At 39.1% G+C, this 21,326-nt stretch overlaps 1 protein-coding gene across 1 annotated transcript in view; it reads right to left on the reverse strand.

Moving 5' to 3' along the window:
- Positions 1–21,326, reverse strand: part of usp43a (ubiquitin specific peptidase 43a) — a 95,686-nt gene that overhangs the window by 44,099 nt on the left and 30,261 nt on the right. Inside the window, exon 3 of the mRNA XM_056246206.1 lies at positions 7,790–7,893. Coding sequence (XP_056102181.1) covers positions 7,790–7,893 — 104 coding nt within the window. The remainder of the gene's footprint in view (positions 1–7,789; positions 7,894–21,326) is intronic.

Below are 21,326 nucleotides of genomic sequence, written 5' to 3' on the forward strand. Positions count from 1 at the left end.
GTGTTCAGTAGGATCTTCAAGTATTGGTCCATTTTCAAAGTGCCAGCAACTTTGTATATCCTTCCAACACCTGCAGCAGGCATGCGTCACCAATCCCATTATGTTTCCTCTGCCGTGCTTAATTGTGCCATGTATGCATTTGGTATTAACTCTTTCCTCACTATTTACAGCATTTTCTGCAATTTATGAGACAACAATTCCCCGCCATTGACGGAATTTTCCGGCAATCCCCGTTTTCACTGTTATACGGCAGGGGGCGCTATTACGCATATTCTGAAAGAGTACAGATTCTTCTGATCAAAACACAGGTGAAGAAGCAGAAACAAACGATAGAAGCATTGCTTATGCACAAGTAAAATAATGTGATCATCAGAAACTAAACAGCGTATAAATCAAAACTGTCTAATGTTACAGAAAGAACTGTCGACCCAGAAAAAGATATAGTGCTGTTTAGATGCTTTGATCTGTTATGTGTATGGTGGATGAACCCAAGCGCAGACAGCAAATGACTTTCACAGGACTTATTAAAGGACAAAACAGAAAACAAAAGCCCACGATGGGGCAAAACAAGACAGGGCAAGGCAAATACTCAGACAGTAAACTAACAACTACGACAGGAACAGAACTTCTTGATGACAAGACTCTCAACAGATTACTCACGGCAAGACTCACACAACGTATGACGATGTCAAACAATGAGCCGACACAGGACAGCAAACACAAGGGGATTATAAAGGGAACACTAATGAAAAGGACAGGTGAAACTGACTAGACAATAATGACGAGACGAGGATAACAAGGGGGCGGGGTAACGTAACGAGACAACACAAGCACATGGTCCAAACAATTGGCCATGCGCTTGTACACAAAACATGATTCTGTCATGATCCTGCCTCACGACTAGGAAAATCAAGGATACTAAGGCAGAATCATGACAGAACCCCCACCTTAAGGAGCGGCTACCAGACGCTCCTCAAGGGGACATTAAACACGGGACATGACAGACTGTGACAAAGACACGAACCAACAAAACATGGAAAACATTAATAATGGCAAACATGAAAAAACAATAACAGGGCTGGGGTGAAACATCAAATACAACATACAAGGCAAAGGAGGTGGAGGAAACACAGAGTTCATGGGGGGGAGGTCCAGGGTGGATGGGAGGACTGGGGATCTTGGGTCCACGGGATGAGGGCTGAGGACGAGGACTCTGGGCAGGTTTAGACAGAGACACACGAGGAGAGGTCTTGGGGGAAACAGTCCGGGGCTTAGTGGAGACAGGGAAAACAGTCCGGGGACTAGTGGCGACAGGGACAAACGGGGAAACAGTCCGGGGACAAGTGGTGACAGGAACAAAAGGCGAAACAGTCTGGGGACTAGTGGCAACAGGTGGCAACAGGAACAAATTCAGACACGGAGGACACAGAGGATGAGGAAACGGGATTCCTGACGGGGGACATAGCAGGCGAAGGGGCAGGACTGGGTGCAGCGCTCTCCATGGCAGGCTTGGGTGCAACACTCACAGGGACAGGATCGGGTGCAGCGCTCACAGGGACAGGATCGGGTGCAGCGCTCACAGGGACAGGATCGGGTGCGGCGCTCACAGGGACAGGATCGGGTGCGGCGCTCACAGGGACAGGATCGGGTGCGGCGCTCACAGGGACAGGATCGGGTGCGGCGCTCACAGGGACAGGATCGGGTGCGGCGCTCACAGGGACAGGATCGGGTGCGGCGCTCACAGTGGTAGGCTTGGGAATAGAGCTCACAGACACAGTGGGCTCGGGACAAGACATGATGGGCACATCGAGGATCTTGACAAGCTTGGCAAGGTAGTCTGCTAGAGTCTCGGCAGCAACAATGATAGGCATCCTCTTACGAACAGACACCGCTTGCAGGACTGCTTCTGCAGCTTGATCAGCCGCAGCTCTCACAGAGGCAGATTCTGTAACCGGGCAACCAGCTGCTGACTCAGAAACAGCGCTTGCAGTAGCGGGTTCCGGGACGGCGCTTGCTGGAGCGGGCTCTGGGACGGCGGTCACGGCTGCAGATTCAGGAACAGCGCTTACAGTAGCAGTTTCAGGAACAGCGCCTTCAGCTGCAGACTCTGGGACAGCGCTTACTGTTGCAACCTCAGGAACAGCGGTCGCGGCTGCAGATTCAGGAACAGCGCTTAATGCAGCAGACCTGCATTCTGAGCTCTCAGTTGCAGCAGCGGGCTCTGGGACAGCGCTTGCAGTAGCGGGCTCTGGAACAGCGCTTGACGAAGGATGGGAGGCTCCCCTCTTCCTCCTCTTTCTCCTAGGTCGGGAAGCAATGGTTACAGCAGGACTCGTGATCGGCTGGACGGGCTCAGCGGAAGACAAAACAGGCCCTGGGAAGACCACTTCTGGTAGGGTGAGCTCAGATGACGATGACTCCGAGGGGGAATCCCAAGAAACCCGTCTCCCTCGTTTACCACGGAGGTCAGCGGGTGTGGAAGACGCCTCTGGAGTCGTGGGGGAACCAGCCTGGTCCCCAAGCGTCGCGACGCCTATCATTCGACCCTCGGGAATGATAGGTACGCGGGCAGAAGGTGAAGACCTCGAGGATGCAGCCTCGGACTCCTCCCGGGAGAAGTGGTCATACAGACGAGAGAAGTTCGACAAGATCCACTCACCCTCGGGTGAGTATGGAAGAGTGACACTCCTCCTGTTGCAGGGGGAAGACAACCAGACTTCTCTAAGGGGGTCCGGATAACGCTTGGTAGGGACGGGCAAACGGTCTGCAGGGTTCGGTCTTGGTCGGTTCATTCTGTTATGTGTATGGCGGATGAACCCAAGCGCAGACAGCAAATGACTTTCACAGGATTTATTAAAGGACAAAAACAGAAAACAAAAGCCCACGATGGGGCAAAACAAGACAGGGCAAGGCAAATACTCAGACAGTAAACTAACAACTACGACAGGAACAGAACTTCTTGATGACAAGACTCTCAACAGATTACTCACGGCAAGACTCACACAACGTATGACGATGTCAAACAATGAACCGACACAGGACAGCAAACACAAGGGGATTATAAAGGGAACACTAATGACAAGGACAGGTGAAACTGACTAGACAATAATGACGAGACGAGGATAACAAGGGGGCGGGGTAACGTAACGAGACAACACAAGCACATGGTCCAAACAATTGGCCATGCGCTTGTACACAAAAACATGATTCTGTCATGATCCTGCCTCACGACTAGGAAAATCAAGGATACTAAGGCAGAATCATGACATGATCATCATTTTAAATCCAATCCAGACAGAGTCTTTGACAAAAATGCGATTTTCTTTCCAGCTTTAAAAAAAAAACTGTCTTTTTTTATTTTTTACTTACCCATATTCAAGTGTTGATAAAATTAATGCATGAAGATAGAATATTTATTTATTCATTTATTTTTTAAAGAGGCTGCTCTGTTTGTTATTTTGATATATTGCATGTTCAGATATTCATACAACACAATATTCTGAGGCCCATGGGCATTTTGTGAAAATGATCAAAAATGCTGGCGCTGGCTGGAAACTTCTTTTTAAAAAATGTTGTCAAAGAAAGAGTTAAAACACTCCAGTCGTTTCCAACGAACATTTTTGAGACCATTTAATGCTAGGTTGTTAAATTTTGACTTGTCAGACTGCAGAACGTGGCTCCAATCTTCCATACTCCAATCCCTATGTTCTTTGGTTAATGCAAGGTGTTTTTTGCAGTTGATAAAACTGATAAATGGTACACAACCTCTCAATCCAGTCTCTTGTAGCTGTTCGTTTACAGTTCAAGGTGAAATTGGAGGTTCCTCACAACTGCACGTCTCATCCAGGTCTTTAGAAGCTGTTTTGAGGTGGTCCCACATTCAGGTGACCTTCAGCCTTCTGTCAAAAGGCTTTCTGGTCTTTCTTGACCAGCCACAGCACTTTACATTCTGCATGGTAGTGGTGTCACTGTGCTTTGAAATAATTATACGGACATTGTGACCATTTACATCCAGCGCATGAACAGATTGACCAGATTTAGCTATTTTAACAATATCCACCTTGGTCACAGAGGACAGCTCCATCCATCTGGCCATTTTCACTAAAACCCACAAAATAACATCTAATAATATACATCTTACCTCCCATATAGTGATTGAATTATAGACTGGGAATGAGTGCAAGCCTGGTATGACCACTTGGCCAAAAAAGACATCCAAGCAATTTGGTGTGTTTCATTGCATCATGACAAATAATCCGATTGAAACATCGAACACGTACATTAGCTTTACACTTTGGGCACAACATACATACAAAATAATTAATAAATATTTAATAAAAAGTTTAAATAAAGTGTAAAGAAACCAATATTCCTAAGTACAAGTTCCAAAGTAAGAACATTTAGCCAGTGTTTTAAATATATCAAAATCATATCTTGGCTTTTTTTTTGTCTTACTATAATATTCAATATATATCTTGCTTTTTATGTTTCAGTTCTTAAACAAGTGTTTTGTTTTTTCAATCATTTTAACCAAACAGACATTGAGGTCAACAGTCAAGTAGTTTCAAAATATTGTTTACCAATAAATGAAGAGGAAGAATGCTATTAATACTGTTGTATTTGTATCATTTTATTTATATAATTATATTTGCAATTCTATTATTATATTTATATATAATTATATTATATTTTTATACCGGTAATTGTATTTACCAGCAAAATGTACATTTTACTAAAATATTTTAAACTGCCCCATGAGACAGTAAAAATTTGAGTGATCACGTGAACTACCACAATTTTGAATTTACTTAAATCGATTTACTGAAAATGGACAGTTAAAACTGATTCATGCAAATGTTTCAAACTCAAAAAAAAATTAAACAATTTTTGCTATACAAGAGGCATTAATAATAGCCTACTTCTCTTTTAAATCTCATACTCATGAGCTGTAAGACAAGAAGGAATGATCTACTAATCATCTAATGATGCAGTATTTATGAAACTTAGTGAAACATTAAAAATCATACCAATATTCATGATACTGCTTAACTGTGAAATAGTAGCAAAATCATCACAAAATATTGTGAATATTCAATATACTGCCCTGCACTACCACAGCTCTAGCATGGCAATACAATATTATTACAACTACAGTAGTCAAAACTTCTGCACTGTAAAGCCATCTTTATAATCAAAGTCACAAGAAATGCTCGTAGCTGCAGATAAACTCAGAATCCAGACTTTAATGACCACATCATGTTTTGTTTCCCTACATTTCATATCTTATCAGAGATAAACCACTATAGGCAATGTCAAATTGACAGACAGATTGTCTGTCCACAGCAGTGTTTGTGTGGCGAAGATATGAATAAACAAGCAGGGTGAAATCCGAAATGTAGTCATTCTATTTTCAAAGTTAGAGCAACCAACATAGTTAATGGCATTACAAAATGAATCCATGAAATTAAGAACTCACTGAGAAGCGGAAGCTTTTCTCGAGATTAAAGAAAATTGCTGAGTCCATCTCTACCTGGCTTTCTACTTGCTGAGGAGCTCTGGTAGTATAAATGTGAGTGGGCATGAAGCTGGGAAAAATTGGGATATTTATAAAGAGCTTTGATGCTTTAGAATGTTTATCGAAGAAAAAAAACAAACAATTAAACCTACTCAAATAACTTTTGCTCACTTGAAAACTTAATATTCAGCATTTGCATATTGCTCACATCTGCAGAAGCAGAAATGCCGTTGGCGAGAAGGTCTTTGTCACACCAGAAATAGGTGAAAATAATGCTTACGTTTATTCTCTATACCAGAGTGTGTGATTTCATTGTGGATTACTTGATCATTTTCACTCTGCGGAAAGTTCCGGCGCAGATGTTTCAACAGCCCTGCAGCTTGAGAGAGACAGTGAATAGCATGAAGCCTGCTGTTTTCTAGAGTGTGCCGGATGAGCCCATTTCTATGAAGGGAGACAAAATCTCAGCCAAATTGCGGCACAGATGATAACCAGTCATTTTCTTCATTGATGGATGTCTGAATAAACCATGAACAAGAATATTTCAAGAATCTACAAGAATTATAGGGTAAAAATATTACTAATTAGTAATCAACTAATCCATTGAACTTAAGTGAACTAAATTAATAACTAATGATTTTTACTATTATTATTTTTTTTAGAAATGAATCAACACTGAACTTACTTAAGATGGACAATGACACTATTTTCTTCTAGAGCTACTGTACAGCCAAAACAAACTGCATTATTTGTATTTGTTGCATTATTTTCCTGTTATCACTGTAAAGCTGCTTTGAAACAACCTGGATTGTAAAAAGCGCTACATAAATAAAGGTAACTTGACGTGAAAATTGTGTGATCTAATGCAATTAATTAAACTGCAATTGACTGCAATTAAATAGTTTGCATGAGCTGTGTTGATCATATTGAAGGGAACAGATCAGATCAGATCAGATCACTCTGATCTGTTTGTAACCTACAACAAAAACTCAAAACACTAAAATTTGAAATAAATAAATAAGAGAAAAAGACCATGAGCTCACATGTAGGGATACAAAAACCTGGCCGTTATCGGATCTGCTTATGGTACTGGCGAAAATAAGAAAATACATTTCCTATTTATTATTGCTACATAAACATGATCTTGCAAATTTGATCTCTCCAGAAGAGAGATCTCTCTCACGCGAGTACAGGTATATATACTAGCAGCCTGCTCAGATAACAATGACATATAATAATCACATAATCGAGGTCACGCTGTATCGAGGCGTTTATCTCCGACACTGATCCAACAACATTTTGCTCATTGAAGTCATTGTTACATGTTCACAGGTTTTTTGTCCAGAAGTCATTTATTTCCAGAAGAAGAAAACAGGAGCTGCGTGGAGTTCTGACCATGTTTTTGTGAATCTGATTTGAAGTTTGGTTGCACTGACACATTTAATCAAAACTATTAGTGTGAGGGAAAAATTATCAATACTTTCCCACTAAAACTTATGTTTTAAACACTATTTCTTTGGGCAATTGTGATTAGTTAGGATTTGAAGACAATCAGCTCCCTAGCTTCATAGGTCGTGAATCAGTATATTGTGTACTGGTAAGGACAGTTGGTTCATTACACATTGGGACACTATTTCAGGCAACATGACAACATCCTCTTTACTTGTTACATAAATAAATTATAAATGTTAGCTAGTTTGTTCACTACCTGTCTAGTGATGTATGTTTATGCTGAAATATAAATGGTTTGGATCTTAAAAAAAAACATCTATCGTATATATCATTATATCTAGTGAGCTGGCTCACGTGATTTATTAATTTATCAGCCATCGATGCTTCCTGGTTTTTACAGTGGATTGTGGGACTTTTTAGGAAGACGGCCCTTAAAATGTCCGACTCCCTGTTAAGTGGCCATGAACTAGGGGAGCTGATTGAGACGCACCCATAGACTGTAAGATGTAGTTTCAAACATCCTATTTAACATATTTGTTTTTAGGGCCTTTTGTTCTTTTAACCTTGTTCTTAACAGCAGTAATATGAGAAGTAACTTTACATGTTTATCATGTTACAGTTAACAACAATATTTGTAAAATAAGGATTTTTGCATGCAGGTTGTTACATGCTAGTGCTACTACAGTATAATAACAAAATACTGTATACAGTACACAGTCAAGCATGCCTAATACCACACAAGTGTCCCAGTAGAATTCAAAGCTTAGGCAGGCGGATGAAGGGCGGACTTGATCTTAAATTAAAGACTAAGGGGTGTCTGACCTGTACTGAGCTTGGAAGTGCTCCTGAACGAAACTGTGTCGAGTTCCAGGCTGCTGTGAGTTTGCTGGGCCGGGGCAAGAACTCTCCTCCAATTCCACAGAATCCTGAGAGGTGCAAGCAGAAGGAATGAATGGAAAAAATATATTTAGTTGTTTTTCACATTGGGTTTTGGGATGAAAACTACATATTTTACACAGGGAAAGAATACAGTGAGGTTTTTTTTAAAAAGCATTTAGATTTATTGCATTAAAATGTAAAAAAAAAAATATATATATATCAGAATTTAAAGAGATACAAGCCATGAATGAATGTCTAACTGAGACGGATATAGCCAGTGTTTCTTGTTTTCCATTCATGGAAATCTTATTGCTATACTATGGAGATACATCAACAACACATCAACATTGATCCAATGCATTTGCATTATAGTTCAGAAACTTGAGCTTAGAGTTTTATGTCTGTTGGGTGTTTTGTGCCTAGATTTCTTTGGATTTCGTATCTAAACCTTCCATGTTCTCATGTGTAAATTTCAGGTTTATGTATTTATTACTTTACACTGCAAACATAAAATGACATTCTAGAAAATTGTGTTACAACAGTTTGGGGAAGGTCCTTTTCTGTACCAACATGACAAATGCCCTGTGAGGGTACATACTGTACAGAAGTGATTTACTGAGTGTGGATTTACTGAGAACTTGACTGGCCTGCACAAAGACCAGACCTGAACCCCTATTGAACACCTTTGGGAAGAATGAGCACCAATTATGAGCCAGACCCCATAACCAACATATCAACATATAGGCTAAGATGTGGTTAGCCTAAATGATATTGAGTTACAATTATTAAGAGATGATTTTTATCATTTCATGTACTTTTTAAAATAGGATTGATTAGTTTTTTTTATTATTTTTTATTAGAAGTGTCAGGACGTGGGCATTATGGAAAGTCATATATGAAAAAAATTATAATATAATGCATGTATAAAGGGAGGGAATTAGTTTTTCTCAATCGATTTGATTTCATGTCGCTGTGCTCAAAACAGTTAACACAGTAACCTGAACACTTTGTAATTGTCCTAAAAAGGTTGTACATTTTCCTTCATTTCATGCAAATTACAAATCACATGCATAATTTTCTCAAAACACTGTACACAAAATTCTCAAATGTTTTCACAGTAGGTCATACAGCCAACCAAAACTTTAATGTATCAGGAAAAAACAACTGCAGCTCTTTTTATTGGTTTTACAAAAAAAAAAACCACATCTGTGCATCAACTCACAACGGAGTTAAATTCTCAGTTGCACTTGGAATGTTCTCATTTAGCCCCAAATACATATCTGCTGAGTTAGTAATACACACAACACAGGAAAAGCAAATTTACTAATTGTTTACACAGTTATCTCAATTACAAAAACTATAAAAGGGGAAAAGAAACAAAAAAGAAAAAGAAGAATGGGAAAAGGAAGAGGTATAAGAGTGAGAGGTTTTTGGAGAGGATAGAGGAAGGGTAAAATTGAGAGGAACAGTGGAAGAGGTAGAAAGAGATGAGGGGAAAGGAATAGATTGTATAGGTAGAGGAGATGAGTTGAGGATTTAGGAGAAGCAAGAAGAGCTGAGGATGCAGAAAGAGGAGTAGAGGGAGAAGAGACGAGAGTGGAAGGCACTGGTATTAGTGGAAAGAGCAAGAGAAGAAAAAATAAGAAGACATGGACAGAGGGGAAGGGGAGAGCAAGGTGTAAGAAGAGGGATGAGAGGTAGAAGGATAGAGTATAGATGGGTTTCAAATGGAATCAGAGCCAGCCTCACTGAGCATGGAATATATTATGGTCTTTCCCTGAAAGAAGCTGCATGGACAGAGAGTTCAGCCTAACATGAACATTGTGCCACAGTTAATGTCCCTGGACAACAAGCTGCAATCCACTGGTGTTGTGGCACACAATGCTGTCTTGGGATCCCATAACACGGAAAGGCTTCTCAATTTTTTTAACTCCCTCAATGAAATTCACTTTTCGCAGGGTGAACAGGAGCAAATTGAGCGAAATTGTGTTGTTTGGGTCAATTTCTAATTGCACCATTCAGCACTGGTGCAAGAGTGGTTTGAGCATCACCCGCATTTCAGGACGGTGTTCCTTCCAGCATAATCTCCTCTTGGAGATGGAAAGTATATGATCACAACAACCAAGTCTTCCTCAAGCGATGAAAGAGGCCTGTGGAGAAGTTGAGGCACAAGGATGGATCTAACATTCACAGCTTTTTTCCCCACGATGCATGACTCGCGAAAATACATGAAATTCTTTGACCAAATGTAAATGAGGGACAAGATCTTTAAAGTTAATTGATTCAATGATTGCAGTATACATTTATTTATTTCATTACTTATTTTATTGTTTTGGGGTGAAAACTTCATTAAAGAACACGATTAAAGAACACGAAAAACATGTATTTTCATTCATGTATTTGTGCATCTACATACACAAATCTACAGATACACATCTATAACACACTTGTGGTTTTGATGTTGCTATTTATTTTTGATGAATGCATTACTAGAATTAGCACTGCAGTGCAGTGATACAGAAATGTTTTGCCAACATAAGAGTGTGTTTAGTTTGCTGTGTGAATTGTTTTGAGACCAACTACATTCATTTGAAGAAATACAGAAAAACTGTAATTAGACACTATAGGGGCCATTCTGAGCAGTCCATGATCAAACTTATTTCATTTTCATTTTTATATTGAATGAGGTGCCAGCAATACTTGAACTACCAGTTATTTCTCTAAGAAACTTGGCAAACTATCTAAACCCATAATGAAGATGCACCAGGAAATGCGACGAAGAATTTTACTTTATTGCATTCAAAGATGGTCAAAATGTGGCAAAATTTTAGCAAAACACAAAATACGTACCAATACGTACATATCTGCAGTTTCCAACAGAAATGAACACTAGAGGCAGTAAAAACAGGAAGCACTTTTAATCGTTTTTACACACAATTATGATTACAGGGGCAGCTTATGAATTAATAAAGACTTCACGCGGCTACTTGCACAATAATGGTGCGTTCACGTGCTATGGAAAATATGAAATTTTCCACTTGTGAACTGGTATTTACCAGTGTGTTGTGTTCAAGTGCTTTTGTTGATGGAGATCCAGACCTGTTATTTAGCTAAAACTATTTTAGATTGCTTAAGTGATCTGCTACAGCAAGAAAATGATTTATCAAAACTCAAACGGTAAATAATATGCTGTATATTTTCTAGATCATGAATAGTAAATATTTTTACCATTCATGACTCTTGCGTTGCTCTCCGCCATTTCGAAAAGGTCAGAGGTTATCTCATCTCGGCAATTCATGCATCAAAATATTCTACGAGTTGCCCAGTGGAAAATACCACATGAGGGGGTGTTCATGTGCATTTTCCACGTTGGCTTTTGGTATTTACCATAATTACCATAGCACGTGAACGCACCATAAGACATACTAAGCTTGCTCGGTAGCTCAGCTGGAACATAATTGTAGGCCCTACTTGTGAATCGGAGAGCTCGGGTACGAATCCCGTGAAAGACGAGTCACGGTAAAAGAGCTCAAAGACAAGAGTTCAAAAACAAGCTAAAATGGCATGGTTATGTTTGCATTTTTATGTCACATTTGCTTTTGTTAACATTGTCGGGTAGTTTTAGGGATTAGTGTAGGTGTAGGTTATTTTAAAATGGAGCATTTTAGCGCTACTCACCGGACATTTCAATTCAGAACTGCGCTGATATGTACAAACTCCAATGTAATAAAACGTTGACATATTCATGTTCATCTGTTCCGGAAAAAAACTAAACACGCTTTTAACGCCATTCACTGGACATTTCACTTTGAAACTGTCGTTAAACGCACGGCGCAACGTATTTTGCATTTAGCAAAAATGTTGCCACAGGTACGTTTTTCTAATGTACCTGGGCTGAATAAATGAGAAGAAGCTTTGTATAAAAATAAAATACTGCATTCACGGACATTCTTTTCCTGATGGGATTATAATTCTGCTAATTTTGCTTCCTAAGTTTTTAATAAGGTTATGCAAGGATAAACAGACATGTTCGGTTTGGATGGGATTAAAATCATGTCAAATACCTCTGTGAAACACAAATTTACCTAACCTCCCCAGGGACAACTAGTTCTCCAAACAGGGCTTAAGACATTCAGGGAATTATGGGGAGCAGTCAGAGAAAATGAAACATTAGTCTATGCAGAGGGAGGAGAAAAATGAAACCGTCAGTATGATAAAAGTCATTTGATTATTCAATGCAAATCCTAACTGCAGAATTAAACATGTCCTTACATATAATCTTTCCATATTGGAAGAGAGGGAGATGAATTTATACCGTAACACACACAAAATAAACTAGTATCTTTAGTGAACTAAAAGGCAGAAAGGGTGCTGTCAGACAGTGGTGATAACAATGTCATATTCACACTGAGACTGAGGCACTGAGCGAAAAAGGAAACATTGTTTGTGAGAAGAACTGTTATACAGTAAGTTAGAAGAAGAGACAGAGAGAGATGGAGCATAACTCTCAATCTGGCTGTAGTCTCTTTTCTTATTCATATCAGATGAATTGTCAAGCTTTCGGTGCACACTCGATGAAGCACCTTCTCAAAACTGGGTCAAAAGCCACTTAGCTGGACTTTAGAAGAAAGAATAGATGCCTCAGTTACAAGACTGAGCAGCATTTCTCTCTCTGTCTCTCTCTGTCAGAGTGCATGCTGGGAGTGAACGGAGCGTGGTGAGAGTGAGTGCGTTTGTGGCTGAGTGCTAAAACTTATCTATCTTTTTTTTTTGTGCGTTTGTTCTTTGTGCATTTAATTTTTCATTTTATTAGCATTTAAAGGTGTTCAAGTCTGCAACCAGTGTTGTGCTGGGAGGCATGATAATCCAAAGCACAATGATTTTGATAACAACCCACCGCCATGGAGTAAAGATGAAGTAGTGTGGAGCAGTTCTGGTGGGAGAGATTGTGGGATTGTGGCATCACGGATGAACAATGCAATTTTTCTTCTTTTGAATTCGGTTGAAAAGGCAAATGATGCTGTCCGAAGCGGTGTCGTGTTGAATGGCTCACTTGTATCGGTTTTACATTTAAGTAGCCCTTCTAAAAAGGTTATACTCTCCAACAATTATACAGTCCTTGCGCAAGAGGTATCTTGTTATGAAAATAAGTGTTTGTGAAGAGCCGTGAGCTGTTAAGTGGGGAAAGAGGCCTAAGGAAGAGGGGAAAGAATTGAGGAAATTGGGAAAGAGATGTGAGGGAGTGGGGAAAGAACTGAGGAAGTAGGGAAGTAACTGTGAAAACGTGGGAAATAGATGTGGAAGTGGGTAATGGCTACATGAAGTGAGGGAAGAGCTATGACAAAGTAAGGGCACAGGTGTGAAAAATACAAGGAAGAGCCATGATGAATTGACGGAATGTCCATGGTAAGGAAAGTAAGGGAAGATCTGATAGAAAGTGGGGGCAGGGTTGTGAGGAAGAAAAGAAAGAGTTGTTACAAATTGAGGAATATTTGTAGAGAAGCAAAAGGAAAAGCTTTGAGGAAGTGGGGGAATATTTATAAAGAAGAGAGGGAAGAGCAATGGTGAAGTTACAGAAGAACTACGAAGAAGAGAAAACAGGGTTAAGACTAAGTGATGTAGAAGCTATGAAAAAGTTGTGTAAGAGTTGAGGAAGTGGAAGAAACTCTGGAAGAGAGAGATAAGGAAGCGAGGAAGGAGTTGAGGAAGTGAAGGCAGACCTGTGAGAAAGTGTGGGAGAAAAGGTGTGAGGAAGAAAGCGGTGGCAAGATCTAAAAGGAAGTAAAGGAAAATTGGTTTCCCCATATCAAGAAAATCCCTCTTGATTGTAAGTCACCATTGGTGAAGCATCTAGTCTCATTAACACGACAGGTTTTCATGGAGTTGATGAAATCGATCTGGGATGCACTTCCCGTACAACAACGTAACTCGCTGCTTAACTACCATAGTACGATGCATCATTGAAGAAATCAACTAGCTAGTCACGACTGTTTTCCGAAACCTTATTGTCGCAAATTGGTTATTTAACCAAGTTGGTTAATGATGTCATGCAGTGGTGGAGTAATAACTTCTTTTAAAGAATCTGTTTGAGATCGAAATAATGCTAGATGTTTTCCTATAAATTACAGACATGGCATCTGAGGACTATACTTCTCTTTTTTTTTTTTTTTAAATCTCAATTTTGCTTTATTTCTATATTCAATCATAGGGTCGTTCTTACGTACCAGAGCACATACGCAAATGCGCACTCTTCAAAAGCTATGCTTTAAATCTCTTGACAAACTAAAAGACGTAAATGACATTTGTATGTATTCTAAATAAAAGATATAGATTGTACTGAATGTACTGAATTATTTGGCTCAAGATAAGGATTTATTGAGTCCACATGTCATGAAAACTAGAAACTATGCTTCTAACCACAGGTTAACCTGTCGATCCAACCACACAACTTTGCGATGCTGTTTGCGAATGTTCGTTAGAACTACGTTTTCGGGAAACACAGACTCTGTGAACTATGCTGATAACGATGAAACTTGCAACCATAGTTGGCTAACGATGCTTTTGGGAAACGCACCCCTGAGATCTGGTTTTCAACTGGTTTTTAAGTTCAAAATTGATGGCTTTGACTACACAGTGTAACATTATTGCAACATCTGATCATGGACACGACATTGTCGGTACATCCGTGATCAAAGGACTCGGAGGTTTTCAAGTCTGGTTTAAATCTGTTTTTTAAGTTCAAAATTGATGGCTTTGACTACACAGTGTAACATCGTTGCAACATCTGATCATGGACACGGACATTGCCGGTACATCCGTGATCAAAGGAGGACGGGCCGATTGTAGTTGAGGCTGCTGAGAATGAACCTGATTCAACTGAGATTATTACTAAGCCTAGTAAAACTGGCCCGCTCTCTAAGTCCGATGAGCAGGCTGAACATTTTCAAAACATTTGTGTGGCAGATGCTGATGAAATGGATGTAGAAGATAATGTTGAATTTGAGAAGGAAGCAAAAAAATTTTTCAAAAAGCTGTGGCAAGGCTTTTAAACAAGTCAAGAAAGATGATGGTGGTAGTGAGGAATCAGACAGTGATAGAGATTCCTCTGATTCAAATGTGTCTCAGTGTTCAAATCTGTCTATGAGTTCTCAAAATGAAACCTTGTGTTGATTGTATAAAGTTAAAGACATTAGCAAATTTCCGCAAACAAAGGAAATGGAGTGCAAGTTGAAGTTTTTCTCTGATTGTAAACAATTTATCATCAATGATGTGAGGTATCTATATGAAAGAGGTAGCATTTCAAGATGTAGAGGTTTACTGTCTTAGAAAAAAAGAAAGAAAAAATACCAAGGATGATGAAGCTATTAACTTTATTATTTATAGGGAAGACTTACATTGCTTCTCTTGTTGCCCTTTGGCGGAAAATTACAACCAAAAGCCGCACAATGTGGCATTGTATCAGTATTTTTTTTCCGAGTTGTGAAAAAATAGCAACAGGTAGCACTATAGCTCACCAAATGCAAACATTTGACGTCATCGATGCAGAATGCACTTCACAGCAACAATGGTGCCCCCCACCCCCTGCAGAAATAGAGTTACTATTTGTTGTTAAAAAGAAACCTCAGATTACCATATGTTAGAAAATAAATTCAAGACCATGTTTTCATAATACAGACATAAAGGTGCAGCTCATGTCTATGTGCCTATCTGTTTGTCTTATCACAGAACTTGGGAAGAGGTTTGAATGAGTTATTGCCTTTAAAGAGATATGAGGTCAAACAGATACCCATCACCAGCATCAGCAAAACAATAGAAAATGCTAGACCACACAGATACTCATGGGTATTATATATCAGAATGTTTCATTCAGCAGACAAACTCCAGCCCAAGGACTCACCCTTGCAGAAGAACTGCTGCTGTTAACAATGACTGTCCTCCGAATTATTCACTGCAGAGTCACTGAAGATGCAAGTAAATGTGTCTAGTGAACATCACTGTCTTCTGTGAATCATTTCGGATTCAATTAAGTTTAGTTAAGAACAAGTCTCTCATATAAAGAAAGCTTTTGTCAATTTCTTTAACATTATGATTTCAAAGATTGCATTAGGTAAGTGCTGTTTGTTAAAAAATAAGTGTTTGTGAAGAGCTGCGAGCTGTTAAGTGGGGAAAGAGGCCTAAGGAAGTGGGGAAAGAATTGAGGAAATTGGGAAAGAGATGTGAGAGAGGGAGTGGGGAAAGAACTGAGGAAGTAGGGAAGTAACTGTGAAAACGTGGGAAATAGATGTGGAAGTGGGTAATGGCTACATGAAGTGAGGGAAGAGCTATGACAAAGTAAGGGCACAGGTGTGAAACATACAAGGAAGAGCCATGATGAATTGACGGAATGTCCATGGTAAGGAAAGTAAGGGAAGATCTGATAGAAAGTGGGGGCAGGGTTGTGAGGAAGAAAAGAAAGAGTTGTTACAAATTGAGGAGTATTTGTAGAGAAGCAAAAGGAAAAGCTTTGAGGAAGTGGGGGAATATTTATAAAGAAGAGAGGGAAGAGCAATGGAGAAGTTACAGAAGAACTACGAAGAACTACTAAGTGATGTAGAAGCTATGAAAAAGTTGGGTAAGAGTTGAGGAAGTGGAAGAAACTCTGGAAGAGAGAGATAAGGAAGTGAGGAAGGAGTTGAGGAAGTGAAGGCAGACCTGTGAGAAAGTGTGGGAGAAAAGGTGTGAGGAAGAAAGCGGTGGCAAGATCTAAAAGGAAGTAAAGGAAGGTGAACTGTGTGAAGCGTTACGAAGCAGTGAAGGAAGGGTAGTGGGTGAATTGGGACAGATTAATAGCGATGGAAGCGCTATAAGATTGTAGGGCAGAGTGGAAGTACCCTTACTGTAAGGAAGTGGTGCAAGGCAACAGAGAACTGTGGGACGAGATTAAAAGAAGGTTTGTGATGGAGTGAGGAAAGAGTTAAAGAGGAAGTAAGGGCAGAAGTGTGAAGAATAGAAGGAAGAGCCATGATAAACTGAGGAAATGCCTAAGAGGAAGTGCTAACAGAAAATGTGGGCAGAGTTGTGACAAAGTAAGGAAGAGTGGTGCACAAGCAAATGGATGTTTTGAGGAAATGGGGGAAGAGCTATGAGGAAATGAGGAAAGAGTTTTGAACAAATAAAGCCAGAGGCAAGAGGAAGAGAGGAAGGAGTTGTGAGGAAGTGAAGGCAGAGCTGAAGTGGGTGAGAGTTGTGGCAGAAAGTCTTAGAGGAAGAGAGAGAAGAGCTTCAAGGAAGAGAAGTAAGAGCTGGAAGAAAGTGAGGGAGGAGCTGTGAGGAAGTGGGGAAAAAATTGTGATGAAGTGAAGGAGAAGCTGTGAGGAGGGTGAGACGTTGTAAAGAAGTTAAGGAAGGACTAAGATGAAATAAAGGAAGGGCTGTAATAAGTAAATGAAGCATGCTGAATTTACAAATCCTTTTATCCACTACATTCATCTGTCTGCCCACAGAGGACAATGTGAGTACCCTCCTGTTGTTTGTACGGAAACAACTGCTTCCTGCCTTATTTCTCTATTCCTCTATATAGTCCCTGCTGTATGAAAACACCTGAAATATTCTTGCAACCAAGAAACACGTCAAGTATTTACCTCCTGTCACAGAGGCATTGCTCCAAGTGTCTGAATGAGTCATCATAAATATGCACCGCCCTTTACAAGAGTTGATAAAGTTGTTCTCTGAACTGTTGACCAGTAAGGAATAACTTAAGACTTTTTTCATTTTTTGTTAGTACTATGGGTCTCTATGGGCTTTCTCCATCCCTCTTTTTCTGTCTCTCACAATAAGAACAAAGACCGTTAAAGTTGACAAGAAATCAGGTAGAAATGTTTGGCATGGAACCTTGTCCCGAACACACAGCTGTCTGAGATGCAAATATAGCTCCATCTTTCATCCAGACTCTTGTTGTTCCAATGAAAAATCACAAAATACATTGCAAATAAGTCACCATTACAGGTTTAAAAATGGCCCCAAGATGTACACTTAAATAACACACAAAAGTGCACAAATTACAAAATAAAATATCAAATTGAATTGGAGAAATATAGCACACACTTTAAGCAAAATGTTTCATAAGAATTATGAATCATGCCAGGTTTCAAAGAAAAAAATATATAAACAAATTAAAATAGATGTAAATATGTGATTATAAAAGTATTTATTTATTACCAATAATTAATTTTAGATGTAGCTCCATACTATTTATCCTATTATTATTACTTGTACTATTGACACATCTAATTATTATCTATTAAATTTGAATAGAAGTTTAAGACATTTGAAACATCAACCCGAACAAAAACTCTATTGTTAGTCCACTTTCTTAATCCAGTAAGGGCAGTTAATTGGTGTCCTTTGGAACTTTTTCTCTGTGATCAGAGGCATTTAAGAACTGTATAGAGATTTCAGCTCTGTGGTGATGCATGGGGCACTTTCTTTACCAGAAACCCCTCCAAGAACCTTTTATTCTCCCATCAGTTGGGCGGCACCAACAGTCATGTGAAAAGAAAGGTGGGAGGTCAGCGAGAATAGAGGAACAGACAGAGAGGCATGTAAAGGGGGATGAAATGCTAGTCTTGCACGAAAGGGGCTGACTCACAGCTATTCTTTCAGACACACATAGCAGCTGCTAATTCAGGCTATTCAGCTGGGGCTTACGGTATCACAGCAAACACTGGGACTCACAGGATAGGAAAAAAAAAAAAACACACAGGCATTTCACTCTAACAACCCTCTATCTCTGTATGCGTTTATCCATGTCACTTTATCTATCTCTCCAATTTTTCCATTTCTGCATTTCAGTTAGACATTCACAATCCGTGTCTCTCTCTCTGACTCGTCTTAGTCTCTGTACTCGCTTTCAGGGCTTCCCAGAAGCTCTGATCTGCTGGGTTTTTAGTAATTTAAGAGAGGTCACGCACCTCTTTTCATACCCAAGCGCAGCTGCTGAATTTTATTGCATTACCTGGCTTGCATGTCTTGAGTCAAAGAGCAGAGCAGAGCAGGATCTGTCTGCCTTTACTCACTCTGCCTAACACTATGAATGGATCAAGCTTTTACTCAGTTCCTATTTTAATGGGATACCAAGTTAGAAGGTTAGAAGGCTCGGTGTATCAGTGTTTCCAACATCACTTTTCAGCAGCAGGGGAGCGTTATACCGCCACAAATTAAACTTGAGGGCCACGGCACAAGAAATCATACTTGAGTGGTCAATGTGAGTTTGCAGGCTGCAAGTCAAGTCAAATTTCTTTTTAAAGCACTGTTCACAATACACACCGTTTCTACGGAGCCCCTAAAGGGACGTGGTGGTGTAAAAAATGTGGGATGGGAGAAATTCATGATCAAATATTGCATCATTAGTTAATGCACTGTGAAAAAGATAATTAGCAAGATTAACAATGATTAATAAATTCCATAAAATAGATTACAACTTTTAAAATTTGGTGTAATTTAAATGGCAATGTTGGGAAAGAGTATGACTTTAAAGTGGAAATAAAGCAGTCAGTAAAATTTAAAATTATTTAGTAAATGGATTTCCACTCTAATCAAAAAATTATGTAACAAGCACTATGAATGTAACCATTTAAAAGAAAAAAAAGATGTTTTGTTATAGCTACAACCGTTGAGACAATGGAAGACAGTCAGATAGTGAAAGATAAAGAGAGACAGTAAAAGATGAAAACTGGACAGCCACAGGGAATCAGAATACAAAAGGAAGGCCACTATGGTCCAGGATGTCTTTTGTTTAAGTAAAAAGTTGTATAGTGTTAAAGCAAAGGACAGAGTCAATTTTCACTCATGCCACTGAAACAGAAATATTTCTCACCGTGATTCCACGTTTACCAATCAGGACTCCATACGTTGAATAATCTCCAAACGCAACATCATCATACCTTGCCATTATCTTGTTTTTATCCTTCTGCATTCCGTGCAATAAAATGAACCAACTTTTCAGGCTGACTTACTTTTGTAAATAGCACTGGAGCCCTCTATTTGTCAACTACTTGGTGTTTATCTATTAATACTAGTAACGATTACAGCAACTAAGCAGAAAAATCAAAGAACAGAATCAAAACTACAATAAGAGTCAACTGTGACATCACAGGTTGTAGTACAGCAAGATGGTGGCGCCCTTGCTACAAAAGCTATAACAAAACAGCTTTTTTTTTTTTTTAAATGTGGAAATGGAAATCCATTTACTAAATGTTAGCTTGACTGACTGCTTCATTTCCACTTTAATTTTCAATAGTAATATCTTGGTATAGAGACAAGACAAATTTCAGAAAGAATTACTGTGAAAGAAAGAGTTATCGTGATGTCTATCCTTACTGTGTTTAAAAATTACTCATATTGTGGTATGAGTACTTGCATTGACTGAAAAAAATGACAAGAAACAACATTCTATTGAGTTGACCTTGTGGGCTACATGCACAAACAAACATACAACGCAACCACTGTAGTCTGATTCTCAAACAAATGACTTCCATGAGTCAGGTCTTTTTTGAAACAAAACATGAGGTCGGTGTGATCATTGTAGCCTGATTCCTGAAATAAATGACAATGAGCAGGTTATTTTAATGGGTAGTTTTAAAAAAAAAAAGATTTGTTACTGGTTTGAATCGATCTGAAACACTGCCCTTTATAACTTACAGCAGAGAGATAATTTATTTCATATCTATAAGCAAACCATTGTAACTGAAGTATACCGACATTGAATAAAAATCAAATCAAAAGCTTGAGAATCTGAATCAAATTTGAAAATGCTGTATCAATATCCATCACTGCTCAACCCATATCACTTCTGGTGTTTCTATAGATAAAAACTGAGCTAATGTGGAGACAAATCTAAATGTGGAAGATTCTACACTCATTGCAGGGCAACCCAATACATATTAATTGAATTTGATTCTAAATTGTCACCAATCAGTGGAAATTGGTCCATATTCAGAGCTTTTCTGGACATAATTGCAGTAGTTTCCCAAACATTCCGTTCCACAGTTTATGGGCATCTATTTGATAATGTTTTATCCAAACAGATATTGTATATTCATGCTACAGTTAAACCTGTAGACATGTGAAAAGATGAGATGTTGATGCTATGGCTCAGCAGTTGATACAGCAATACAGCAGCTTATGATCATAAAACCATGGTGATTTGTAAATATATATATAAATTCATCCAACTTTGATTGTTAAACTGATGTGTTGTCCAGAGTTGTAGTGCTCTTGTGCTCTAAAAAAAAAAAGATAAAGTGAGGCGTCTAAATAATGGTATAACAGCATGATGGTATACAACTGTACATTTCCACTCATCCAATGACTGATATAACCACAGTTACAATAACAAAATATGTGAGAGCACTACTAGAATGGACCATATTGTTAATGCAATAGGTAACATTTAACTGCGCAAAATTATCGAAACGTTGATAATTCCTATAAGAGAATTAGT

Source organism: Rhinichthys klamathensis, unplaced genomic scaffold, assembly GCF_029890125.1.
Source record: "Rhinichthys klamathensis goyatoka isolate OS25496 unplaced genomic scaffold, OSU_Roscu_1.1 h1tg000036l_1, whole genome shotgun sequence".
NCBI classification, from domain to species: Eukaryota; Metazoa; Chordata; class Actinopteri; order Cypriniformes; family Leuciscidae; genus Rhinichthys; species Rhinichthys klamathensis.